Genomic DNA, 20,806 nt, shown 5'->3' with positions numbered 1-20,806 from the left:
GGAGCTAATGCTTAAACTCTGGTTGGTATAAATCTTAATTTGGGCGACATAATTGAAGTGCTCATTGCAACATAAAAACACTAATAAATTAAGTTCACTTTACATGCGCTGTGTCTCACTATAGCAGCGACAATGTAAAGTTGCCAGCATTAGTAGTAACGCGTGGCATAGTAAATCTCCAGGTATCAGAGTAGGTAACAAAAATACAATAATGTGAGAGATATCAATATTTAGGCAAGGAGAACCGTCTCATAAATCAAACATAAACAGCTATTGATAAGAGGGATAATAACTGAGCACAGAGCATGAAGGGCACAATATAAAATCCTTCGGTGATAATACCATGAAAGATAACTGACAGTCACAATTAGATTTCCCAAAAATGCATGAATCTGTTGCATAATATATCGATATAATTATTTACTGGATGCTAATACTAGATTCCAGTTCATATGGTAAATTAGCCAATCGGAAGGCACATGGCTTGAATTTACTTCTAACTACTAGTAAGGAGTTTGTAAATGATGATGTGGGGAGTTTAGTTGAAGTGATCATCGTTCAATCTGATCAAATATCATTTATTTTATGAAAGAAATAGTGGTCGCAAAAAAGTTCCAGATTTTAAGCTTGAAAATTTAGCAGAACTGCTTGAAGAGTTTTCATATCCAAATAAAAAGTATGTCACTGAAGGAAAGCAACTGATCAAAAGTATCCATCAAACCAAACTGGTTGAATAATGAACTAAAAAATTACACATATATTTTTTTTATTTTATTCATCAAAAATTACCAGAACGCAATGTGGAGAATACAGGAAAATATATTATGTTAGAATTTAATGCAAAGAAACTTGCTCAACTTGGCATTCTAGAATATGAATTACACATTGCAGAAAATAGCACAGCAAGCCGAAAATATATTTGTTTTATATGGAGAAAACTTTTTTTTTTTTTTAGCTTTCCAAGTCTATTAGTTACACAGCAGTATAAATGTTGACTTAGAAGAGACGGGAATGATATTAAATATGATTTTTTTGCTTCGGTATTTACCTGTGGTAAATGGAACTGAAACATGTTTTATATCAGGCGATGAGTCACAATAACTGAAGAATGTTGACCAGACCAGAAGGTGAAGGGAAGACGACGTTTCGGTCCGTCCTGGACCATTCCCAAGTCGATTGTGATGAGGAAGTTGTTGTTGTTGTTATAAATTCAGCTACACGGAACAAGCTTCAAGCAGTTTCAAGTGAGCCCGTAACTTACCTGGCACAGGAGCGGGGCAAGTAGCGCGGGCTATGGTGAGCCCGTAACTTACCTGGCACAGGAGCGGGGCAAGTAGCGCGGGCTATGGTGAGCCCGTAACTTACCTGGCACAGGAGCGGGGCAAGTAGCGCGGGCTATGGTGAGCCCGTAACTTACCTGGCACAGGAGCGGGGCAAGTAGCGCGGGCTATGGTGAGCCAGTAACTTACCTGGCACAGGAGCGGGGCAAGTAGCGCGGGCTATGGTGAGCCCGTAGTGGACTTACCTGGCACAGGAGCGGGGCAAGTAGCGCGGGCTATGGTGAGCCCGTAGTGGACTTACCTGGCACAGGAGCGGGGCAAGTAGCGCGGGCTATGGTGAGCCCGTAGTGGACTTACCTGGCACAGGAGCGGGGCAAGTAGCGCGGGCTATGGTGAGCCCGTAGTGGACTTACCTGGCACAGGAGCGGGGCAAGTAGCGCGGGCTATGGTGAGCCCGTAACTTACCTGGCACAGGAGCGGGGCAAGTAGCGCGGGCTATGGTGAGCCCGTAGTGGACTTACCTGGCACAGGAGCGGGGCAAGTAGCGCGGGCTATGGTGAGCCCGTAACTTACCTGGCACAGGAGCGGGGCAAGTAGCGCGGGCTATGGTGAGCCCGTAGTGGACTTACCTGGCACAGGAGCGGTGCTATGTGTGTCTGTCGATGAGGAATTGATTGATGATGAAGATTAAGCCACCCAAAAGATGGCACGGGCATGATGTCATTACCAACATCAAGCGCTGATACTGGAGATCTGTGGAGACGATGAGGAATTGATTGATGAAGATTAAGCCACCCAAAAGGTGGCACGGGCATGAATAGCCCGTAAGTGGTGGCCCTTTTGAGCCATTACCAGTATCAAGAGCTGATACTGGATATCTGTGGAGGTGCGAATGCACCCTGCATGACGGGAGATGTCTCCCTTGTGAATGTGTTAAGATGAAGATGAAGCCACCCAAAAGGTGGCACGGGCATGAATAGCTCGTAAGTGGTGGCCCTTTTGAGCCATCACCAGTATCAATAGATGATACTGGAGATCTGTGGAGGTGCGACTGCACCCTGCGTGACGGAAGATGTCTTCCGTGTGCTTGATGACGATGAGGAATGTTGTTTAAGATTCGCTACTCAGAACAATAAGTTCCAGTAGCACGGGCTATGGTCAGCCCGTAAGTGGAGGCTCTTTGGAGCCATTATCTGTATCAGTGGCTGATACTAGAGATGTGGCGATGGATAGGGGTCTTCATGATGGTTTTCAGCCTGGAGGGCTGGCTTTACCAGTTATGGAGCTGGTGGGGTTAGTGTAGACCTCTAGGTTTTCCGTTTTTTCTTTGCCTGCGACTTTGGCTGAGCAGCGCTGTCATTAGAGTTTGGTGACGTGGCCTCCATGAGGAAGTCTTGAACCGTGAAGGTGTCGTATTTGTGATGCGGCGGTGGAGCTCCTACTATGATTTCGTCTGAGGAGTCCGTAACCTCCGTAGTGGGCGTTTTTGTCTTTCGCCTCGCAGCCTTAGGTAGGTTTAGGTGTCGTTGATTGGTGGTTGTAGCTATTTCAGGAGCGCTGGTGGTGCTGTTATTGTTTGTAGACAGCACGTCTGCTAGTGCGGCTGCTGAGATAATGATGGTAGGAGTGTTGGGAGCTGGAGAAGGAATTACCTCTGTTTGTGTCGCCCGGGTCATGGGTGGTTCTGGAGTCGGTGTTGAAGTTGACCACCTGGTCGTCCTGGTGGTAGTCTCCGGAGTCGTAGAGGAAGCAGTGAGATTTACGCTAGTGGCTATGATGGGGGCCAGGCCATTGTCTATGTATAATGCGTTTAGTTCACTGACAAAACGATGGTTGTCTGGTCCTGCAAGCCTTTCCGCTAGTTTAAGAAGACCTGGGATAATGCCTGCACGTGATGCAGGGGGCTGTGAAGGAGCCTGTGGGACCTTGGGTCCACAATGAGAAGGCTGTGTCGCCTGCTGGGAGGAGCCACCTGTTGGTAAGACCGGAAAGTCTTCTGGTCGACTAGTGAGAGCTAAGGTGGTGGGTTGAACGCTTGGGGCTCTGGTCGAGGAGGTAGACAGGTTGTTTCTTTTGGCTTCAACCTGGGCCTTGATGATTTCCTGTCTGCGGGGGCAGCGGTAGGAAATGCGGGGTGATTGCCATCACAGAGCAAGCAGTGATGGACTGTTGCCTTGCATATGGAGTAGTGATGGTCCAGTGCGCACAGGCTGCACCTCTGGACAGGGTGCTGACACTTGTTGGTCGGGTGGGAGAGCTCGTAGCACTTAAAGCACTTCTGGATCTCATGGTATCGTTCCTTTTTTATTTGGTGGGGTGGTATTTTTAGGCCGAAGCAGTAGAATCCTTGTGTGGCAGCCTGGGTTGCCGCAGCTATGGTGGTGAACCTAATCTTCATTGATGTTTTGTCGGTGTTGCAGAACTCTAGGTTGAATACCGACAGGTTTGGATTTTCGTCCTCGATATTGTTTATGATATGATGTTGAGGTCGGTCAGCGATCCACCGGCTGGTCCTGCTGGTAAAGACAGTTCTTCCGGTCAGGAACTGACGTGGGAAGTGAGGATGTAGGTAGTGCTCTTTGCGAAGAAAGGCATCGTTAGTGAGGAGTTTTTCTAGCTCCTCTTCACATGAAAAGTAGAGCACGATATCTTCACCTTCCTGACTAGTGTCAGGGGGTTTGAGGCCAGTTACGTCCTTCAGGACCTTTAAAGTATTGCTTCTTCCGATAGCATGACCAAGTGGAGTAGCTCTGACCTTAAGACGTTTGGGTCGCATTGTGACCACACTGCGCCTTGTGATGTGTTAGCGGGAGATGCGATGAGGAAGTTGATGCAGCCAATAAGTAGGCAAGAGAGAGGTGAGGAGCAAGGTAAGGTGTAGTAGAGGTAATAGTAGTAGGAATAAGAACTGCAGAAGGCCCATTGGCCCATACGAGGCAGCTCCTATTATAACCATCGAATGAGAAGGGGATAGTAATAGGAATAAGAAGAGAATAGCAAGCGAACATAGGAGAAAACAATGAACAGAAAAAAGAGAGAAGAGAAAAAGAAAATGAAAGAGAAAGAAAGATAAATGGAAGAGTAAGCTTATGTTAGGTCACGTTTGTTGGAAAGATTCGAGCATTTGAGTATATACTGTGAAAGGGAAGAGTCCACAGCAACAAAGCCAGGACTCAAGTACATGTTGGGTACGGTGTGTATTAGAGCCGATTCAACAAGACGGCGTTTGTGTAGAGTAGAGGCAGGAAAGATTATTTTGGAGAAAGACCAATCAATAGGATGATTAGAATCCCTCACAAGACAGAAGAGAGCATTGTTAGTGTTTGCAGACTTAAAACTTCTCTTGTGTTCTTTAAGTGTGTCATTAAGTGTATAGCCAGTTTCGCCAAAATATTGGAGAGGACAAGACGAACAAGAAATAGAGTAGACACCAGCAACCTTAGAAGCAGGAGGAGCAGAGTGAACTAGATTGCTACGAAGTGTGTTAGTTTGTCGAAAGGCGAGCTTTATGTCAAGAGGACGAAAGGTTTTAGTAAAAGTTTTGAGTTCAGACACGAAGGGAAGGCTTAGTACAGTGCTACTAGTGTTGGAAGCAGGTTTAGGATGAAAGAAATTTCGTTTAGCTTGAGAGTAGGCAAAGTTGACCATACTTTCAATGTCACTCAAGCCAGGACCAGTTCCGCAAGAAGGGAAACCGTGCCAATGTCACGTCAACTTCTACCAAATAAATTTATTCTTCTTGTAATCAAATCAGCCAACCGGCCAATCAGCTGATCGTCGGTAGTCGGTACACTCCTGAAACCAATAATTCGAGAACTCATAGTATATTATTGGGAGTCAAGATAATTTAATCATCAAAATGGTTAGCATAAAAAATCATGTGTGTATACAATGAAATCACAATAACGAGATATATCCATGACAATATGTTTGAAGTAGGATAGGGATCAAATTAGCGTCCTGGGTGACCCTAGATGCGTGACCGAGGTCACCCCGGATGGAGGTGCGATCCCACAGTCCTACTCCAAAAAATATTCTCAAATTGATCTTATTAATTATCTTAATTTCGTTTGTAATACTTTTTATATATGTGTTGAAAGTAAAGAGCTAGATATCGTGTGATTTTCAGAAAGCATTCAAGAAAGTTCCCCGACGAAAATAATTAAAAAAAATGAAATAGGTGGTTTTGCATTAAGTTTGTCTTGCAAAATTGGTTATCCTGACACATAAGTCTACTTCGAAATAGAAATGCATCCGGATGGATAGAAATTTCAAGAGGAGTGTCACAGCGTTTAACCTTGGGACCAGATTTGCTCTTCATTTAAAAGATCGATAAGGACTTATTCTATATTTTAATTTAGTGAAGACTCTAAACTGGGAAGCAAATCTGCAGCACCAAACAAAGGAAATATAAAGCTGACTAAGACCCAATAATTATTGTGTCAAATTAACAATTAGCAGACGCATTTTCATGCCGATAAATGCAAATTATGACATATTGGAAACAAATAAAAAAAGTTGCATGATTAACATCACCGATTTGATGAAAGTAAATGAATAAATACATTTGTGAGTGAATGTTGACAGGAGAGCAAGCAAGCAGAGCACAGAGGCTAGGACAAATATCCAGTATAGATTTTTCAGTTTCATTGGAAGATTTTTCGCGTTTCAGTCGGAGAAAGTAATTGTATTTCTATACTGCCTATTATGGAGTGCTGACTAAGGTTGTGGTCGTTGTAATGCGAGAGAGTGATAGTTATGGTAGTGATGATTGTCATATTATGTGTTCAGCACTGATCAACAGTCATATCCAGACTGAAATAAATAAAACGAATCATGATTATAGAGTTAAATTGATTCACAATTTACAGGGCTGAAGAAATTTGATATAAATATTTAAAATCATTAGGTAGCATGACAATCATTCCCTCTGAAAGTCTTTTAATTTTGCATTTTTAATATAACTCGAATTATTTGTTCTAAAATTCAAAGTGGCAAACATTTTCCCCAAGACAAAGGAAAGTTCTTGTCTTTTAATCTCACGGTAAACAAAGTAAACAGATTAGCAAATTATATTTTTCAGTATATTATTGTGTACACATTTAGAAAATAGAATTAACAAGTAATCTTCCTCATATCTGCACCTTAGATTGTTTGTAACATTATGAACAAACAAACTTGTTTTGATCTCATGCTATATTGATGTTTAAGTGCCTTGGCAATTCTTTGTAATGCACCAAGTAACAAAGCTTATGACCTAGCATGGCTACTCAGACACCTTTGTATTATCAATACTGACGGTATTCATGTCATGAAAGAGTTAATTAGCCAACCTGTGAACAGTCGTTTCTTATGGGAGTGAAAGACCAACGTTGTACTTCAAATCTGGTGACTTATAGCCTTTCACCATAGCCTTAGCCTTCCCTATAGACTTTTCCCCATAGACGTAGCCTCCCCATAGACTTTTCCCAATAGCCTTAGCCTCCCCATAGACTTTTCCCCATAGCCTTAGCCGTTTCCCCTTTCCTTTATACTCCTGTGGGAATATTTGTGTGTTGCATTGGTTGCTGTGTAAATTGTCTCCCTGAACCAGCCTCTTCCTCAGGGACAAGGGCAGGGACAGTGACAAGTGTCTCCCTGAACCAGTGTTTCCTACCCCTTACAGGGACAGGGACGGTGGTGGTGGAGGTGGGGGACGTGAACGATGTGCCGCCGAGGTTCTCGCGGCCAGAGTGGACGCTGGACGTGTCTGAGAGTCTGACCCGGGACCAAGTCCTCGCCACCCTCACCGTCGTCGATCAGGACGTCTCCAACAACTTCTCCTTCAGGGTCAGTTCTTCTCCACCCACACCTGACCTTCAGGGTCAGTTCTTCTCCCTCCACACCTGACCTTCAGGGTCAGTTCTTCTTCCCCCACACCTGACCTTCAGGGTCAGTTCTTCTCCCCCCACACCTGACCTTCAGGGTCAGTTCTTCTTCCCCCACACCTGACCTTCAGGGTCAGTTCTTCTTCCCCCACACCTGACCTTCAGGGTCAGTTCTTCTCCCTCCACACCTGACCTTCAGGGTCAGTTCTTCTACCCCCACACCTGACCTTCAGGGTCAGTTCTTCTCCACCCACACCTGACCTTCAGGGTCAGTTCTTCTACCCCCACACCTGACCTTCAGGGTCAGTTCTTCTCCACCCACACCTGACCTTCAGGGTCAGTTCTTCTTCCCCACACCTGACCATTAGGGTCAGTTCCTTCCCCCACATTTGACCTTCAGGGCCAGTTCCTCCCCCACACCTGACCTTCAGGGCCAGTTCCTCCCACCACACCTGACCTACAGGGCCAGTTCTTCTCCCCCACACCTGACCTACAGGGCCAGTTCTCCTCCCCCACATCTGACCTTCAGGGCTAGTTCCTAACGCCTGATCTTCAGTGCCAGCTCTTATTCCTCCATACCTGACCTTCAGGGCCAGTTCCTTTCCCCCCATACCTGACCTTCAGGGCCAGTTCCTTTCGCACCCACCTGATCCCAGCCTAGTTTTAAGGTCCAAGCGTATCACAAATATTACTGATGTAACTAATTGTGAACTAAATGATTTTACGGACTTGAATGTGGTTATCAGTTAACGTGAGTGGAAGGTAGAGCACCTGTATACCTCCATGCTTTGTGGCACACCAGGGATGGCATGAAGTCCCAGCTGGGGCTCAACTTGTGCCCAACTGGCTGGAATCCTTCCGTAGTGAGGATGCTCACAGGGGGCTTGATAAGACCACGGGATTCCGCTTTGAGGTTCAGACACCAGAAACCATCAGTGTATGAAATATATATATATATATATATATATATATATATATATATATATATATATATATATATATATATATATATGTCGTACCTAATAGCCAGAACTCACTTTTTGGCCTACTATTGAAGGCCCGATTTGCCTAATAAGTGAAGTTTTCCTGAATTAATATATTTTTTCTAATTTTTTTCCTTTGAAATGATAAAGCTACCCATTTCATTATGTATGAGGTCAATTTTTTTTTATTGGAGTTAAAATTAACGTAGATATATGACCGAACCTAACCAACCCTACCTAACCTAACCTAACCTATCTTTATAGGTTAGGTTTGGTTAGGTAGCCAAAAAAGTTAGGTTAGGTTAGGTTAGGTAGGTTAGGTAGTCGAAAAACAATTAATTCATGAAAACTTGGCTTATTAGGCAAATCGGGCCTTGCATAGTAGGCTGAGAAGTGCGTTCTGGCTACTAGGTACGACATATATATATATATATATATATATATATATATATATATATATATATATATATATATTGTGTGAGTTTTCAGTTGCATATAGTCCTGGGGACCATTTAGGCTTGTTCGCATATATATATATATATATATATATATATATATATATATATATATATATATATATATATATATATATATATATATTGGTGTATACTGGCAGCAGGTTTTCTTTCAAACATGTTTCATTGAATATGACCGCATATTCTGTATTTATTATTTTCTGGTTTAGGGCTTCTATCCCTCTAACTATTTTCTTAGCATCAGGGCTTAATTGAAATAGGAGTTCTCCAAAACTCATTTTCGTACTTTTAAGGTGAAGAAAAGAAGTGATTTACTATAGAGTGTATTACACTTATTTGTATAATTTGCACGACGTTTCGAACCTCCATGGTTCATTCTCAAGTGAACAGATCTTACAATACTAGTTGATTTTATACCCGCATTAGGTCAGGTGATAATACAATGAAGGTGAAAACATGGGGGGATACATAAGGGATAAACATAGGGGCTGCAGAAGGCTTATTGGCCCATACGAGGCATCTCCTATCTAAACACAAAGATTAATCCAGTGCAATTGGCCTGTTATGTTGGACATTGTCTTCTGTGTTGGCATCGATATGTTCTTGTCTTGTCCTTACTCTCATGGTGGGTAGAGTAAATAGTTCCCTGATTTGGGTGTTCATGGTAGGTCGCTCTATTCTTATGTGAATTGCCTAATTACCATCTCTTTGGAGTCTGAGCAGGTGGTGGAGTGGGTTAAGGCGTACCTGTTATGCCAGTTGCTGGAAGGCTTCTGTGCTGGCTAGGGTTCGAGTCTCCTGGTGGGAAAGTGTTTCTAAAGTTGTATACTTCACTCTCGTGTTTTGGAGAGTTGTGCCTTAAGCATAGACACAGTGTTCTCCCATATTAACAGGGACTTGATGAAAAAACGTAAAAATGACCCCTCACTTGCTCTAGTGCTCTTGGGAGGTGGTGGTCTTTGGAGTGTTAAATACTCCGAAATTACCATCTCTTTGGGGTCTGAGCAGGTGGTGGAGTGGGTTAAGGCGTACCTGTTATGCCAGTTGCTGGAAGGCTTCTGTGCTGGCTAGGGTTCGAGTCTCCTGGTGGGAAAGTGTTTCTAAAGTTGTATACTTCACTCTCGTGTTTTGGAGAGTTGTGCCTTAAGCATAGACACAGTGTTCTCCCATATTAACAGGGACTTGATGAAAAAACGTAAAAATGACCCCTCACTTGCTCTAGTGCTCTTGGGAGGTGGTGGTCTTTGGAGTGTTAAATACTCCGAAATTACCATCTCTTTGGGGTCTGAGCAGGTGGTGGAGTGGGTTAAGGCGTACCTGTTATGCCAGTTGCTGGAAGGCTTCTGTGCTGGCTAGGGTTCGAGTCTCCTGGTGGGAAAGTGTTTCTAAAGTTGTATACCTCACTCTCGTGTTTAGGAGAGTTGTGCCTTAACCATAGACACAGTGTTCTCCCATATTAACAGGGACTTGATGAAAAAACGTAAAAATGACCCCTCACTTGCTCTAGTGCTCTTGGGAGGTGGTGGTCTTTGGAGTGGTAAATACTCCGAAATTACCATCTCTTTGGGGTCTGAGCAGGTGGTGGAGTGGGTTAAGGCGTACCTGTTATGCCAGTTGCTGGAAGGCTTCTGTGATGGCTAGGGTTCGAGTCTCCTGGTGGGAAAGTGTTTCTAAAGTTCTATACTTCACTCTCGTGTTTAGGAGAGTTGTGCCTTAAGCATAGACACAGTGTTCTCCCATATTAACAGGGACTTGATGAAAAAACGTAAAAATGACCCCTCACTTGCTCTAGTGCTCTTGGGAGGTGGTGGTCTTTGGAGTGTTATATACTCCGAAATTACCATCTCTTTGGGGTCTGAGCAGGTGGTGGAGTGGGTTAAGGCGTACCTGTTATGCCAGTTGCTGGAAGGCTTCTGTGCTGGCTAGGGTTCGAGTCTCCTGGTGGGAAAGTGTTTCTAAAGTTGTATACTTCACTCTCGTGTTTAGGAGAGTTGTGCCTTAAGCATAGACACAGTGTTCTCCCATATTAACAGGGACTTGATGAAAAAACGTAAAAATGACCCCTCACTTGCTCTAGTGCTCTTGGGAGGTGGTGGTCTTTGGAGTGTTAAATACTCCGAAATTACCATTTCTTTGGAGTCTGAGCAGGTGGTGGAGTTTGTTAAGGCGTACCTGTTATGCCAGTTGCTGGAAGGCTTCTGTGCTGGCTAGGGTTCGAGTCTCCTGGTGGGAAAGTGTTTCTAAAGTTGTATACTTCACTCTCGTGTTTAGGAGAGTTGTGCCTTAAGCATAGACACAGTGTTCTCCCATATTAACAGGGACTTGATGAAAAAAGGTAAAAATGACCCCTCACTTGCTCTAGTGCTCTTGGGAGGTGGTGGTCTTTGGAGTGGTAAATACTCCGAAATTACCATCTCTTTGGTGTCTGAGCAGGTGGTGGAGTGGGTTAAGGCGTACCTGTTATGCCAGTTGCTGGAAGGCTTCTGTGCTGGCTAGGGTTCGAGTCTCCTGGTGGGAAAGTGTTTCTAAAGTTGTATACTTCACTCTCGTGTTTAGGAGAGTTGTGCCTTAAGCATAGACACAGTGTTCTCCCATATTAACAGGGACTTTATGAAAAAACGTAAAAATGACCCCTCACTTGCTCTAGTGCTCTTGGGAGGTGGTGGTCTTTGGAGTGTTAAATACTCCGAAATTACCATCTCTTTGGGGTCTGAGCAGGTGGTGGAGTGGGTTAAGGCGTACCTGTTATGCCAGTTGCTGGAAGGCTTCTGTGCTGGCTAGGGTTCGAGTCTCCTGGTGGGAAAGTGTTTCTAAAGTTGTATACTTCACTCTCGTGTTTAGGAGAGTTGTGCCTTAAGCATAGACACAGTGTTCTCCCATATTAACAGGGACTTGATGAAAAAACGTAAAAATGACCCCTCACTTGCTCTAGTGCTCTTGGGAGGTGGTGGTCTTTGGAGTGTTATATACTCCGAAATTACCATCTCTTTGGGGTCTGAGCAGGTGGTGGAGTGGGTTAAGGCGTACCTGTTATGCCAGTTGCTGGAAGGCTTCTGTGCTGGCTAGGGTTCGAGTCTCCTGGTGGGAAAGTGTTTCTAAAGTTGTATACTTCACTCTCATGTTTAGGAGAGTTGTGTCTTAAGCATAGACACAGTGTTCTCCCATATTAACAGGGACTTGATGAAAAAACGTAAAAATGACCCCTCACTTGCTCTAGTGCTCTTGGGAGGTGGGGGTCTTTGGAGTGTTAAATACTCCGAAATTACCATTTCTTTGGAGTCTGAGCAGGTGGTGGAGTGGGTTAAGGCGTACCTGTTATGCCAGTTGCTGGAAGGCTTCTGTGCTGGCTAGGGTTCGAGTCTCCTGGTGGGAAAGTGTTTCTAAAGTTGTATTCTTCGCTCTCGTGTTTAGGAGAGTTGTGCCTTAAGCATAGACACAGTGTTCTCCCATATTAACAGGGACTTGATGAAAAAACGTAAAAATGACCCCTCACTTGCTCTAGTGCTCTTGGGAGGTGGTGGTCTTTGGAGTGTTAAATACTCCGAAATTACCATCTCTTTGGTGTCTGAGCAGGTGGTGGAGTGGGTTAAGGCGTACCTGTTATGCCAGTTGCTGGAAGGCTTCTGTGCTGGCTAGGGTTCGAGTCTCCTGGTGGGAAAGTGTTTCTAAAGTTGTATACTTCACTCTCGTGTTTTGGAGAGTTGTGCCTTAAGCATAGACACAGTGTTCTCCCATATTAACAGGGACTTGATGAAAAAACGTAAAAATGACCCCTCACTTGCTCTAGTGCTCTTGGGAGGTGGTGGTCTTTGGAGTGTTAAATACTCCAAAATTACCATCTCTTTGGGGTCTGAGCAGGTGCTGGAGTGGGTTAAGGCGTACCTGTTATGCCAGTTGCTGGAAGGCTTCTGTGCTGGCTAGGGTTCGAGTCTCCTGGTGGGAAAGTGTTTCTAAAGTTGTATACTTCACTCTCGTGTTTAGGAGAGTTGTGCCTTAAGCATAGACACAGTGTTCTCCCATATTAACAGGGACTTGATGAAAAAACGTAAAAATGACCCCTCACTTGCTCTAGTGCTCTTGGGAGGTGGTGGTCTTTGGAGTGTTAAATACTCCGAAATTACCATCTCTTTGGGGTCTGAGCAGGTGGTGGAGTGGGTTAAGGCGTACCTGTTATGCCAGTTGCTGGAAGGCTTCTGTGCTGGCTAGGGTTCGAGTCTCCTGGTGGGAAAGTGTTTCTAAAGTTGTATACTTCACTCTCGTGTTTAGGAGAGTTGTGCCTTAAGCATAGACACAGTGTTCTCCCATATTAACAGGGACTTGATGAAAAAACGTAAAAATGACCCCTCACTTGCTCTAGTGCTCTTGGGAGGTGGTGGTCTTTGGAGTGTTATATACTCCGAAATTACCATCTCTTTGGGGTCTGAGCAGGTGGTGGAGTGGGTTAAGGCGTACCTGTTATGCCAGTTGCTGGAAGGCTTCTGTGCTGGCTAGGGTTCGAGTCTCCTGGTGGGAAAGTGTTTCTAAAGTTGTATACTTCACTCTCGTGTTTAGGAGAGTTGTGCCTTAAGCATAGACACAGTGTTCTCCCATATTAACAGGGACTTGATGAAAAAACGTAAAAATGACCCCTCACTTGCTCTAGTGCTCTTGGGAGGTCGTGGTCTTTGGAGTGTTAAATACTCCGAAATTACCATCTCTTTGGGGTCTGAGCAGGTGGTGGAGTGGGTTAAGGCGTACCTGTTATGCCAGTTGCTGGAAGGCTTCTGTGCTGGCTAGGGTTCGAGTCTCCTGGTGGGAAAGTGTTTCTAAAGTTGTATACTTCACTCTCCAAGGGGTTCCAAGGGGTTGTCATAGCCAGGGGGTGGTAATGGGGGACGAGCTCCCATGACCTATAAAATGCTCCTATACGGCATGCGTCTCAAATAGCCTCTGACAACCAAGTCCAACTCCTGGCCTGCACGGGTGGCTTAGTCTAAGTCCGGCGGAACTGCTTTTACCGACAGGAGAAGGGGCGAGGGCGTGCCTCTGGCGCCTTAAAACCAGCTGCTCCGGGTAGATGGGACTCGATAGCCTGGGAAAGCAGCCCATCTAGGGGAAGGAAAACCCTGATTTTAAACCTCCGCTGCCTTGCAGCCATACCCTTGTTTTTGGGAAGGCTTCAGGAGTCAACCTCGAGGAAAAATCCGGAGTTGGAGCCCCTAAGGCAGTTCGTTGTTGACGTCGACCTCGTTCTGGCAGCTCCTGCGACGTTGCTGGAACCGTGCGTATTGGCATTTGCCTCTCTATTGGATAATTTCAGCAACGTGGAGAGGGCCCAGCAAACAATTTTAGGTTGCCACAACATATCTGGAAAGTATTTGAAAGTATTGGAAACGTTTGTTTTATCGTATCAGATACGATATTGTGTGTGGACTTAAATAGGTTTCCAAAACTTATAACCAAGACATATGTATCTAACACTAATTTGAGATGTTGTGGCAACTTTACACTCCTAACATGAGTCATTCATAATCCATTCATATACCAATATGAATCTCTTATGAAAGGTTTGAGCCAATAAACTGAACCCTTTTTACATCTTTGTGTTTTAAGTTAAATTTCTTGAAATTAAATTATATTTTATATTATATTATTTTTATTATATTTTATATTATATTATTTTTATTATATTTTATATTATATTATTATTTTCAATTTAAATATTAAAACCAATTTAAGGGTAAAAAAATCTAATAATTTATATTTCTTTTATTATTTACTAACAATTATAATTATTTACTAACGGAGAGAGGGGAGGCTGTACGGCAGAGAGTGGCGGCTGTGGCGGACAGTGGCGGCGGTGGCGGATAGTGGCGGCGGGCGGACAGTGGCGGCGGGCGGACAGTGGCGGCGGCGGGCGGACAGTGGCGGCGGGCGGACAGTAGCGGCGGTGGCGGACAGTGGCGGCGGGCGGACAGTGGCGGCGGTGGCGGACAGTGGCGGCGGTGGCGGACAGTGGCGGCGGTGGCGGACAGTGGCGGCGGGCGGACAGTGGCGGCGGGCGGACAGTGGCGGCGGGCGGACAGTGGCGTCGGGCGGACAGTGGCGGCGGTGGCGGATAGTGGCGGCGGGCGGACAGTGGCGGCGGGCGGACAGTGGCGGCGGTGGCGGATAGTGGCGGCGGGCGGACAGGGAGGCGGCGGGCGGACAGTGGCGGCGGGAGGACAGTGGCGGCGGGCGGACAGTGGCGGTGGCGGATAGTGGCGGCGGGCGGACAGTGGCGGCGGGCGGACAGTGGCGGCGGTGGCGGATAGTGGCGGCGGGCGGACAGGGCGGCGGCGGGCGGACAGTGGCGGCGGGAGGACAGTGGCGGCGGGCGGACAGTGGCGGATAGTGGCGGCGGGCGGACAGTGGCGGATAGTGGCGGCGGGCGGACCGTGGCGGCGGTGGTGGACAGTGGCGGCGGGCGGACAGTGGCGGCGGCGGGCGGACAGTGGCGGCGGCGGGCGGACAGTGGCGGCGGCGGGCGAACAGTGGCGGCGGCGGGCGGACAGTGGAGGCGGCGGGCGGACAGTGGAGGCGGCGGGCGGACAGTGGTGGCGGCGGGCGGACAGTGGTGGCGGCGGGCGGACAGTGGTGGCGGCGGGCGGACAGTGGTGGCGGTGGCGGACAGTGGCGGCGGTGGCGGACAGTGACGGCGGTGGCGGACAATGGCGGCGGTGGCGGACAGTGGCGGCGGTGGCGGACAGTGGCGGCGGTGGCGGACACTGGCGGCTGTGTCTGGCGGGCGGTGGCGGGGTCTGTGATGAGTGGTGGCGGCTGGCGGTGGTAGGTGGTGGCGGCGGTGGTGGTGGGTGGTGGTGGCGGCGGCGGCGGCTGGTGGTGGCGGCGGTGGTGGTGGGTGGTGGTGGTGGCGGCGGCGGCTGGTGGTGGTGGGTGGTGGCGGCGGTGGTGGTGGGTGGTGGGTGGCGGCGGCGGCTGGTGGTGGTGGGTGGTGGCGGCGGGTGGTGGTGGGTGGTGGCGGCTGTGGTGGGTGGTGGCGGGCGGTGGCGGGCGGTGGCGGGCGGCGGCGGCTGTGGTGGGTGGTGACGATCGGCGGTGGGGGGGGGGGCTGGTGGCGGCTGGCGGTGGCGGCTTGCGGTGGCGACTGTGGCAACGGGCGGTGACTGCTGATAGCGGGCGGTGGTGGCGGCTGGTGGCAGGTGGTGGTGGCGGTGGTGGCGGCTGGTGGTGGCGGCTGGTGGTGGTGGCAGCTGGTGGCGGTGATGGCGGCTGGTGGTGGTGGCAGCTGGTGGCGGTGATGGCGGCTGGTGGTGGTGGTGGTGGCGGCTGGTGGTGGTGGCAGCTGGTGGCGGTGATGGCGGCTGGTGGTGGTGGTGGTGGTGATGGCGGCTGGTGGCGGGCGGTGGCGGGCGGTGGCGGCTTGTGGCGGCTGGTGGTGGCGGCGGTGGTGGGTGGTGGTGGTGGTGGTGGGTGGTGGTGCCGGCTGTGGTGGGTGGTGGCGGTGGTGTCGGCGGCGGCTGTGGTGGGTGGTGGCGGCGGCGGCGGTGATGGGTGGTGGCGGCGGCGGTGGTGGTGGGTGGTGGTGGCGGCGGCGGTGATGGGTGGTGGCGGCGGTGGTGGTGGGTGGTGGTGGCGGCGGCGGCTGGTGGTGGTGGGTGGTGGTGGGTGGTGGCGGCGGGTGGCGGTGGTGGGTGGCGGGTGGCGGCTGGTGGTGGGTGGTGGCGGCGGGTGGTGAGTGGCGGTGGTGGGTGGCGGTGGCTGGTGGCGGGTGGTGGTGGGTGGCGGTGGCTGGTGGCGGGTGGCGGTGGCTGGTGGCGGGTGGCGGCTGGTGGTGGGTGGTGGCGGCTGGTGGTGGGTGGTGGCGGCTGGTGGTGGGTGGTGGCGGGTGGCGGTGGCGGGTGGCGGCTGGTGGTGGGTGGTGGCGGGTGGCGGCTGGTGGTGGGTGGTGGCGGGTGGCGGCTGGTGGTGGGTGGTGGCGGTGGGTGGTGGCGGGTGGCGGCTGGTGGTGGGTGGTGGCGGGTGGCGGCTGGTGGTGGCGGGTGGCGGCTGGTGGTGGGTGGCGGCGGGTGGCGGCTGGTGGTGGGAGGCGGCGGGTGGTGGGTGGCGGCGGGTGGCGGCTGGTGGTGGGTGGCGGCTGGCGGCTGGTGGTGGGTGGTGGCGGCTGGTGGTGGGTGGTGGCGGCGGGTGGTGGTGGTGGGTGGTGGTGGCGGCGGCGGTGATGGGTGGTGGCGGCGGTGGTGGTGGGTGGTGGTGGCGGCGGCGGCTGGTGGTGGTGGGTGGTGGTGGTGGGTGGTGGCGGCGGGTGGCGGTGGTGGGTGGCGGGTGGCGGCTGGTGGTGGGTGGTGGCGGCGGGTGGTGAGTGGCGGTGGTGGGTGGCGGTGGCTGGTGGCGGGTGGTGGTGGGTGGCGGTGGCTGGTGGCGGGTGGCGGTGGCTGGTGGCGGCTGGTGGTGGGTGGTGGCGGCTGGTGGTGGGTGGTGGCGGGTGGCGGTGGTGGGTGGCGGTGGCGGGTGGCGGCTGGTGGTGGGTGGTGGCGGGTGGCGGCTGGTGGTGGGTGGTGGCGGGTGGCGGCTGGTGGTGGGTGGTGGCGGGTGGCGGTGGTGGTGGTGGGTGGTGGTGCCGGCTGTGGTGGGTGGTGGCGGTGGTGTCGGCGGCGGCTGTGGTGGGTGGTGGCGGCGGCGGCGGCGGCGGTGATTGGTGGTGGCGGCGGCGGTGGTGGTGGGTGGTGGTGGCGGCGGCGGTGATGGGTGGTGGCGGCGGTGGTGGTGGGTGGTGGTGGCGGCGGCGGCTGGTGGTGGTGGGTGGTGGTGGTGGGTGGTGGCGGCGGGTGGCGGTGGTGGGTGGCGGGTGGCGGCTGGTGGTCGGTGGTGGCGGCAGGTGGTGAGTGGCGGTGGTGGGTGGCGGTGGCTGGTGGCGGGTGGTGGTGGGTGGCGGTGGCTGGTGGCGGGTGGCGGTGGCTGGTGGCGGGTGGCGGCTGGTGGTGGGTGGTGGCGGCTGGTGGTGGGTGGTGGCGGGTGGCGGTGGTGGGTGGCGGTGGCGGGTGGCGGCTGGTGGTGGCGGGTGGCGGCTGGTGGTGTGTGGTGGCGGGTGGCGGCTGGTGGTGGGTGGTGGCGGGTGGCGGCTGGTGGTGGCGGGTGGCGGGTGGCGGCTGGTGGTGGGTGGTGGCGGGTGGCGGTGGTGGTGGTGGGTGGTGGTGCCGGCTGTGGTGGGTGGTGGCGGTGGTGTCGGCGGCGGCTGTGGTGGGTGGTGGCGGCGGCGGCGGCGGCGGTGATGGGTGGTGGCGGCGGCGGTGGTGGTGGGTGGTGGTGGCGGCGGCGGTGATGGGTGGTGGCGGCGGTGGTGGTGGGTGGTGGTGGCGGCGGCGGCTGGTGGTGGTGGGTGGTGGTGGTGGGTGGTGGCGGCGGGTGGCGGTGGTGGGTGGCGGGTGGCGGCTGGTGGTGGGTGGTGGCGGCGGGTGGTGAGTGGCGGTGGTGGGTGGCGGTGGCTGGTGGCGGGTGGTGGTGGGTGGCGGTGGCTGGTGGCGGGTGGCGGTGGCTGGTGGCGGGTGGCGGTGGCTGGTGGCGGGTGGCGGCTGGTGGTGGGTGGTGGCGGCTGGTGGTGGGTGGTGGCGGGTGGCGGGTGGCGGTGGTGGGTGGCGGTGGCGGGTGGCGGCTGGTGGTGGGTGGTGGCGGGTGGCGGCTGGTGGTGGGTGGTGGCGGGTGGCGGCTGGTGGTGGGTGGTGGCGGGTGGCGGCTGGTGGTGGGTGGTGGCGGGTGGCGGCTGGTGGTGGGTGGCGGCGGGTGGCGGCTGGTGGTGGGTGGCGGCGGGTGGTGGGTGGCGGCGGGTGGCGGCTGGTGGTGGGTGGCGGCTGGCGGCTGGTGGTGGGTGGTGGCGGCTGGTGGTGGGTGGTGGCGGCGGGTGGTGGTGGTGGGTGGTGGTGGCGGCGGCGGTGATGGGTGGTGGCGGCGGCGGCGGCTGGTGGTGGTGGGTGGTGGTGGTGGGTGGTGGCGGCGGGTGGCGGTGGTGGGTGGCGGGTGGCGGCTGGTGGTGGGTGGTGGCGGCTTGTGGTGAGTGGCGGTGGTGGGTGGCGGTGGCTGGTGGCGGGTGGTGGTGGGTGGCGGTGGCTGGTGGCGGGTGGCGGTGGCTGGTGGCGGGTGGCGGTGGCTGGTGGCGGGTGGCGGCTGGTGGTGGGTGGTGGCGGCTGGTGGTGGGTGGTGGCGGGTGGCGGGTGGCGGTGGTGGGTGGCGGTGGCGGGTGGCGGCTGGTGGTGGGTGGTGGCGGGTGGCGGCTGGTGGTGGGTGGTGGCGGGTGGCGGGTGGCGGCTGGTGGTGGGTGGTGGCGGGTGGCGGCTGGTGGTGGGTGGTGGCGGGTGGCGGCTGGTGGTGGGTGGTGGCGGGTGGCGGCTGGTGGTGGGTGGCGGCGGGTGGCGGCTGGTGGTGGGTGGCGGCTGGTGGTGGGTGGTGGCGGCTGGTGGTGATTGGCGGCGGGTGGCGGCGGGTGGCGGCTGGTGGTGGGTGGTGGCAGGTGGCGGCTGGTGGTGGGTGGCGGCGGGTGGCGGCTGGTGGTGGGTGGCGGGTGGCGGTGGGTGGTGGCGGGTGGTGGCGGGTGGTGGCGGGTGGCGGCTGGTGGTGGGCGGCGGGTGGCGGCCAGCTGGGACACACCCTTCTCCACTGTAGGTCTGAGTAAAACTAACCATATGTCTCTCTCACCCACCAGAACAGTGTTGCCAGCTTGCGCTCTCAAAATGTTTCCTTCAAAGATTGTATATTATCTTTGAACAACAAGTTTGATTATCAAGGAAATAATGCATATATTATTGTCACATTAATACTGTGCAATATCTTATTACATTCCTGCTAAATAATTATAATTTGAAACAGGACAAAAAATCCAACATATATATAAATACCAACATTAGAGATCACGAGGCCTAGGCCTCGCCTGTGACCACACATCCTGCCTCCCTGGCCTGCTACACTCACACACCTCACACTCTTAACTCTCTCATAATCACTCTCACTCTCTTACTCTGTCACTCTTACTCTGTCACTCTTACTCTCTGTCACTCTTACTCTGTCACTCTTACTGTCACTCTTACACTGTCACTCCTACTCTCTGTCACTCTTACTCTCTGTCACTCTTACTCTCTGTCACTCTTACTCTCTGTCACTCTTACTCTGTCACTCTTACTCTCTGTCACTCTTACTCTCTGTCACTCTTACTCTCTGTCACTCTTACTCTGTCACTCTTACTCTCTGTCACTCTTACTCTGTCACTCTTTCTCTGTCACTCTTACTCTCTGTCACTCTTACTCTCTGTCACTCTTACTCTCTGTCACTCTTACTCTCTGTCACTCTTACTCTGTCACTCTTACACTCTGTCACTCTTACTCTGTCACTCTTACTCTCTGTCACTCTTACTCTGTCACTCTTACTCTGTCACTCTTACTCTCTGTCACTCTTACTCTGTCACTCTTACTCTGTCACTCTTACTCTCTGTCACTCTTACTCTCTGTCACTCTTACTCTCTGTCATTCTTACTCTCTGTCACTCTTACTCTGTCACTCTTACTCTCTGTCACTCTTACTCTCTGTCACTCTTACTCTCTGTCACTCTTACTCTCTGTCACTCTTACTCTGTCACTCTTACTCTCTGTCACTCTTACTCTGTCACTCTTACTCTGTCACTCTTACTCTCTGTCACTCTTACTCTGTCACTCTTACTCTGTCACTCTTACTCTCTGTCACTCTTACTCTGTCACTCTTACTCTGTCACTCTTACTCTGTCACTCTTACTCTCTGTCACTCTTACTCTCTGTCACTCTTACTCTGTCACTCTTACTCTCTGTCACTCTTACTCTCTGTCACTCTTACTCTGTCACTCTTACTCTGTCACTCTTACTCTGTCACTCTTACTCTCTGTCACTCTTACTCTCTGTCACTCTTACTCTCTGTCATTCTTACTCTCTGTCACTCTTACTCTGTCACTCTTACTCTCTGTCACTCTTACTCTCTGTCACTCTTACTCTCTGTCACTCTTACTCTGTCATTCTTACTCACTCTCAGTCACCCTTACCCATTCATACTCACTCTCTCACTCTTACTCTCATACTCTTACTCTCAATTACTCTTACTCTCAATCACTCTTACTCCCAATCACTCCTACTCCCAATCACTCCTACTCTCAATCACTCCTACTCTCATTCTTACTCTTACTCTTACTCCCAATCACTCTTACTCTCA

At 51.7% G+C, this 20,806-nt stretch overlaps 1 protein-coding gene across 1 annotated transcript in view; it reads left to right on the top strand.

Annotated features, from left to right (window-relative positions):
• LOC138349713 (putative neural-cadherin 2) overlaps positions 1-20,806 on the top strand; it is a 419,993-nt gene that overhangs the window by 140,818 nt on the left and 258,369 nt on the right. Inside the window, exon 7 of the mRNA XM_069339617.1 lies at positions 6,946-7,109. Within this exon, the coding sequence (XP_069195718.1) occupies positions 6,946-7,109 (164 nt within the window). The remainder of the gene's footprint in view (positions 1-6,945; positions 7,110-20,806) is intronic.

The sequence above is a fragment of the Procambarus clarkii genome, chromosome 42 (assembly GCF_040958095.1).
Source record: "Procambarus clarkii isolate CNS0578487 chromosome 42, FALCON_Pclarkii_2.0, whole genome shotgun sequence".
NCBI classification, from domain to species: Eukaryota; Metazoa; Arthropoda; class Malacostraca; order Decapoda; family Cambaridae; genus Procambarus; species Procambarus clarkii.
This window is presented reverse-complemented; position numbering and strand designations above follow the sequence as displayed.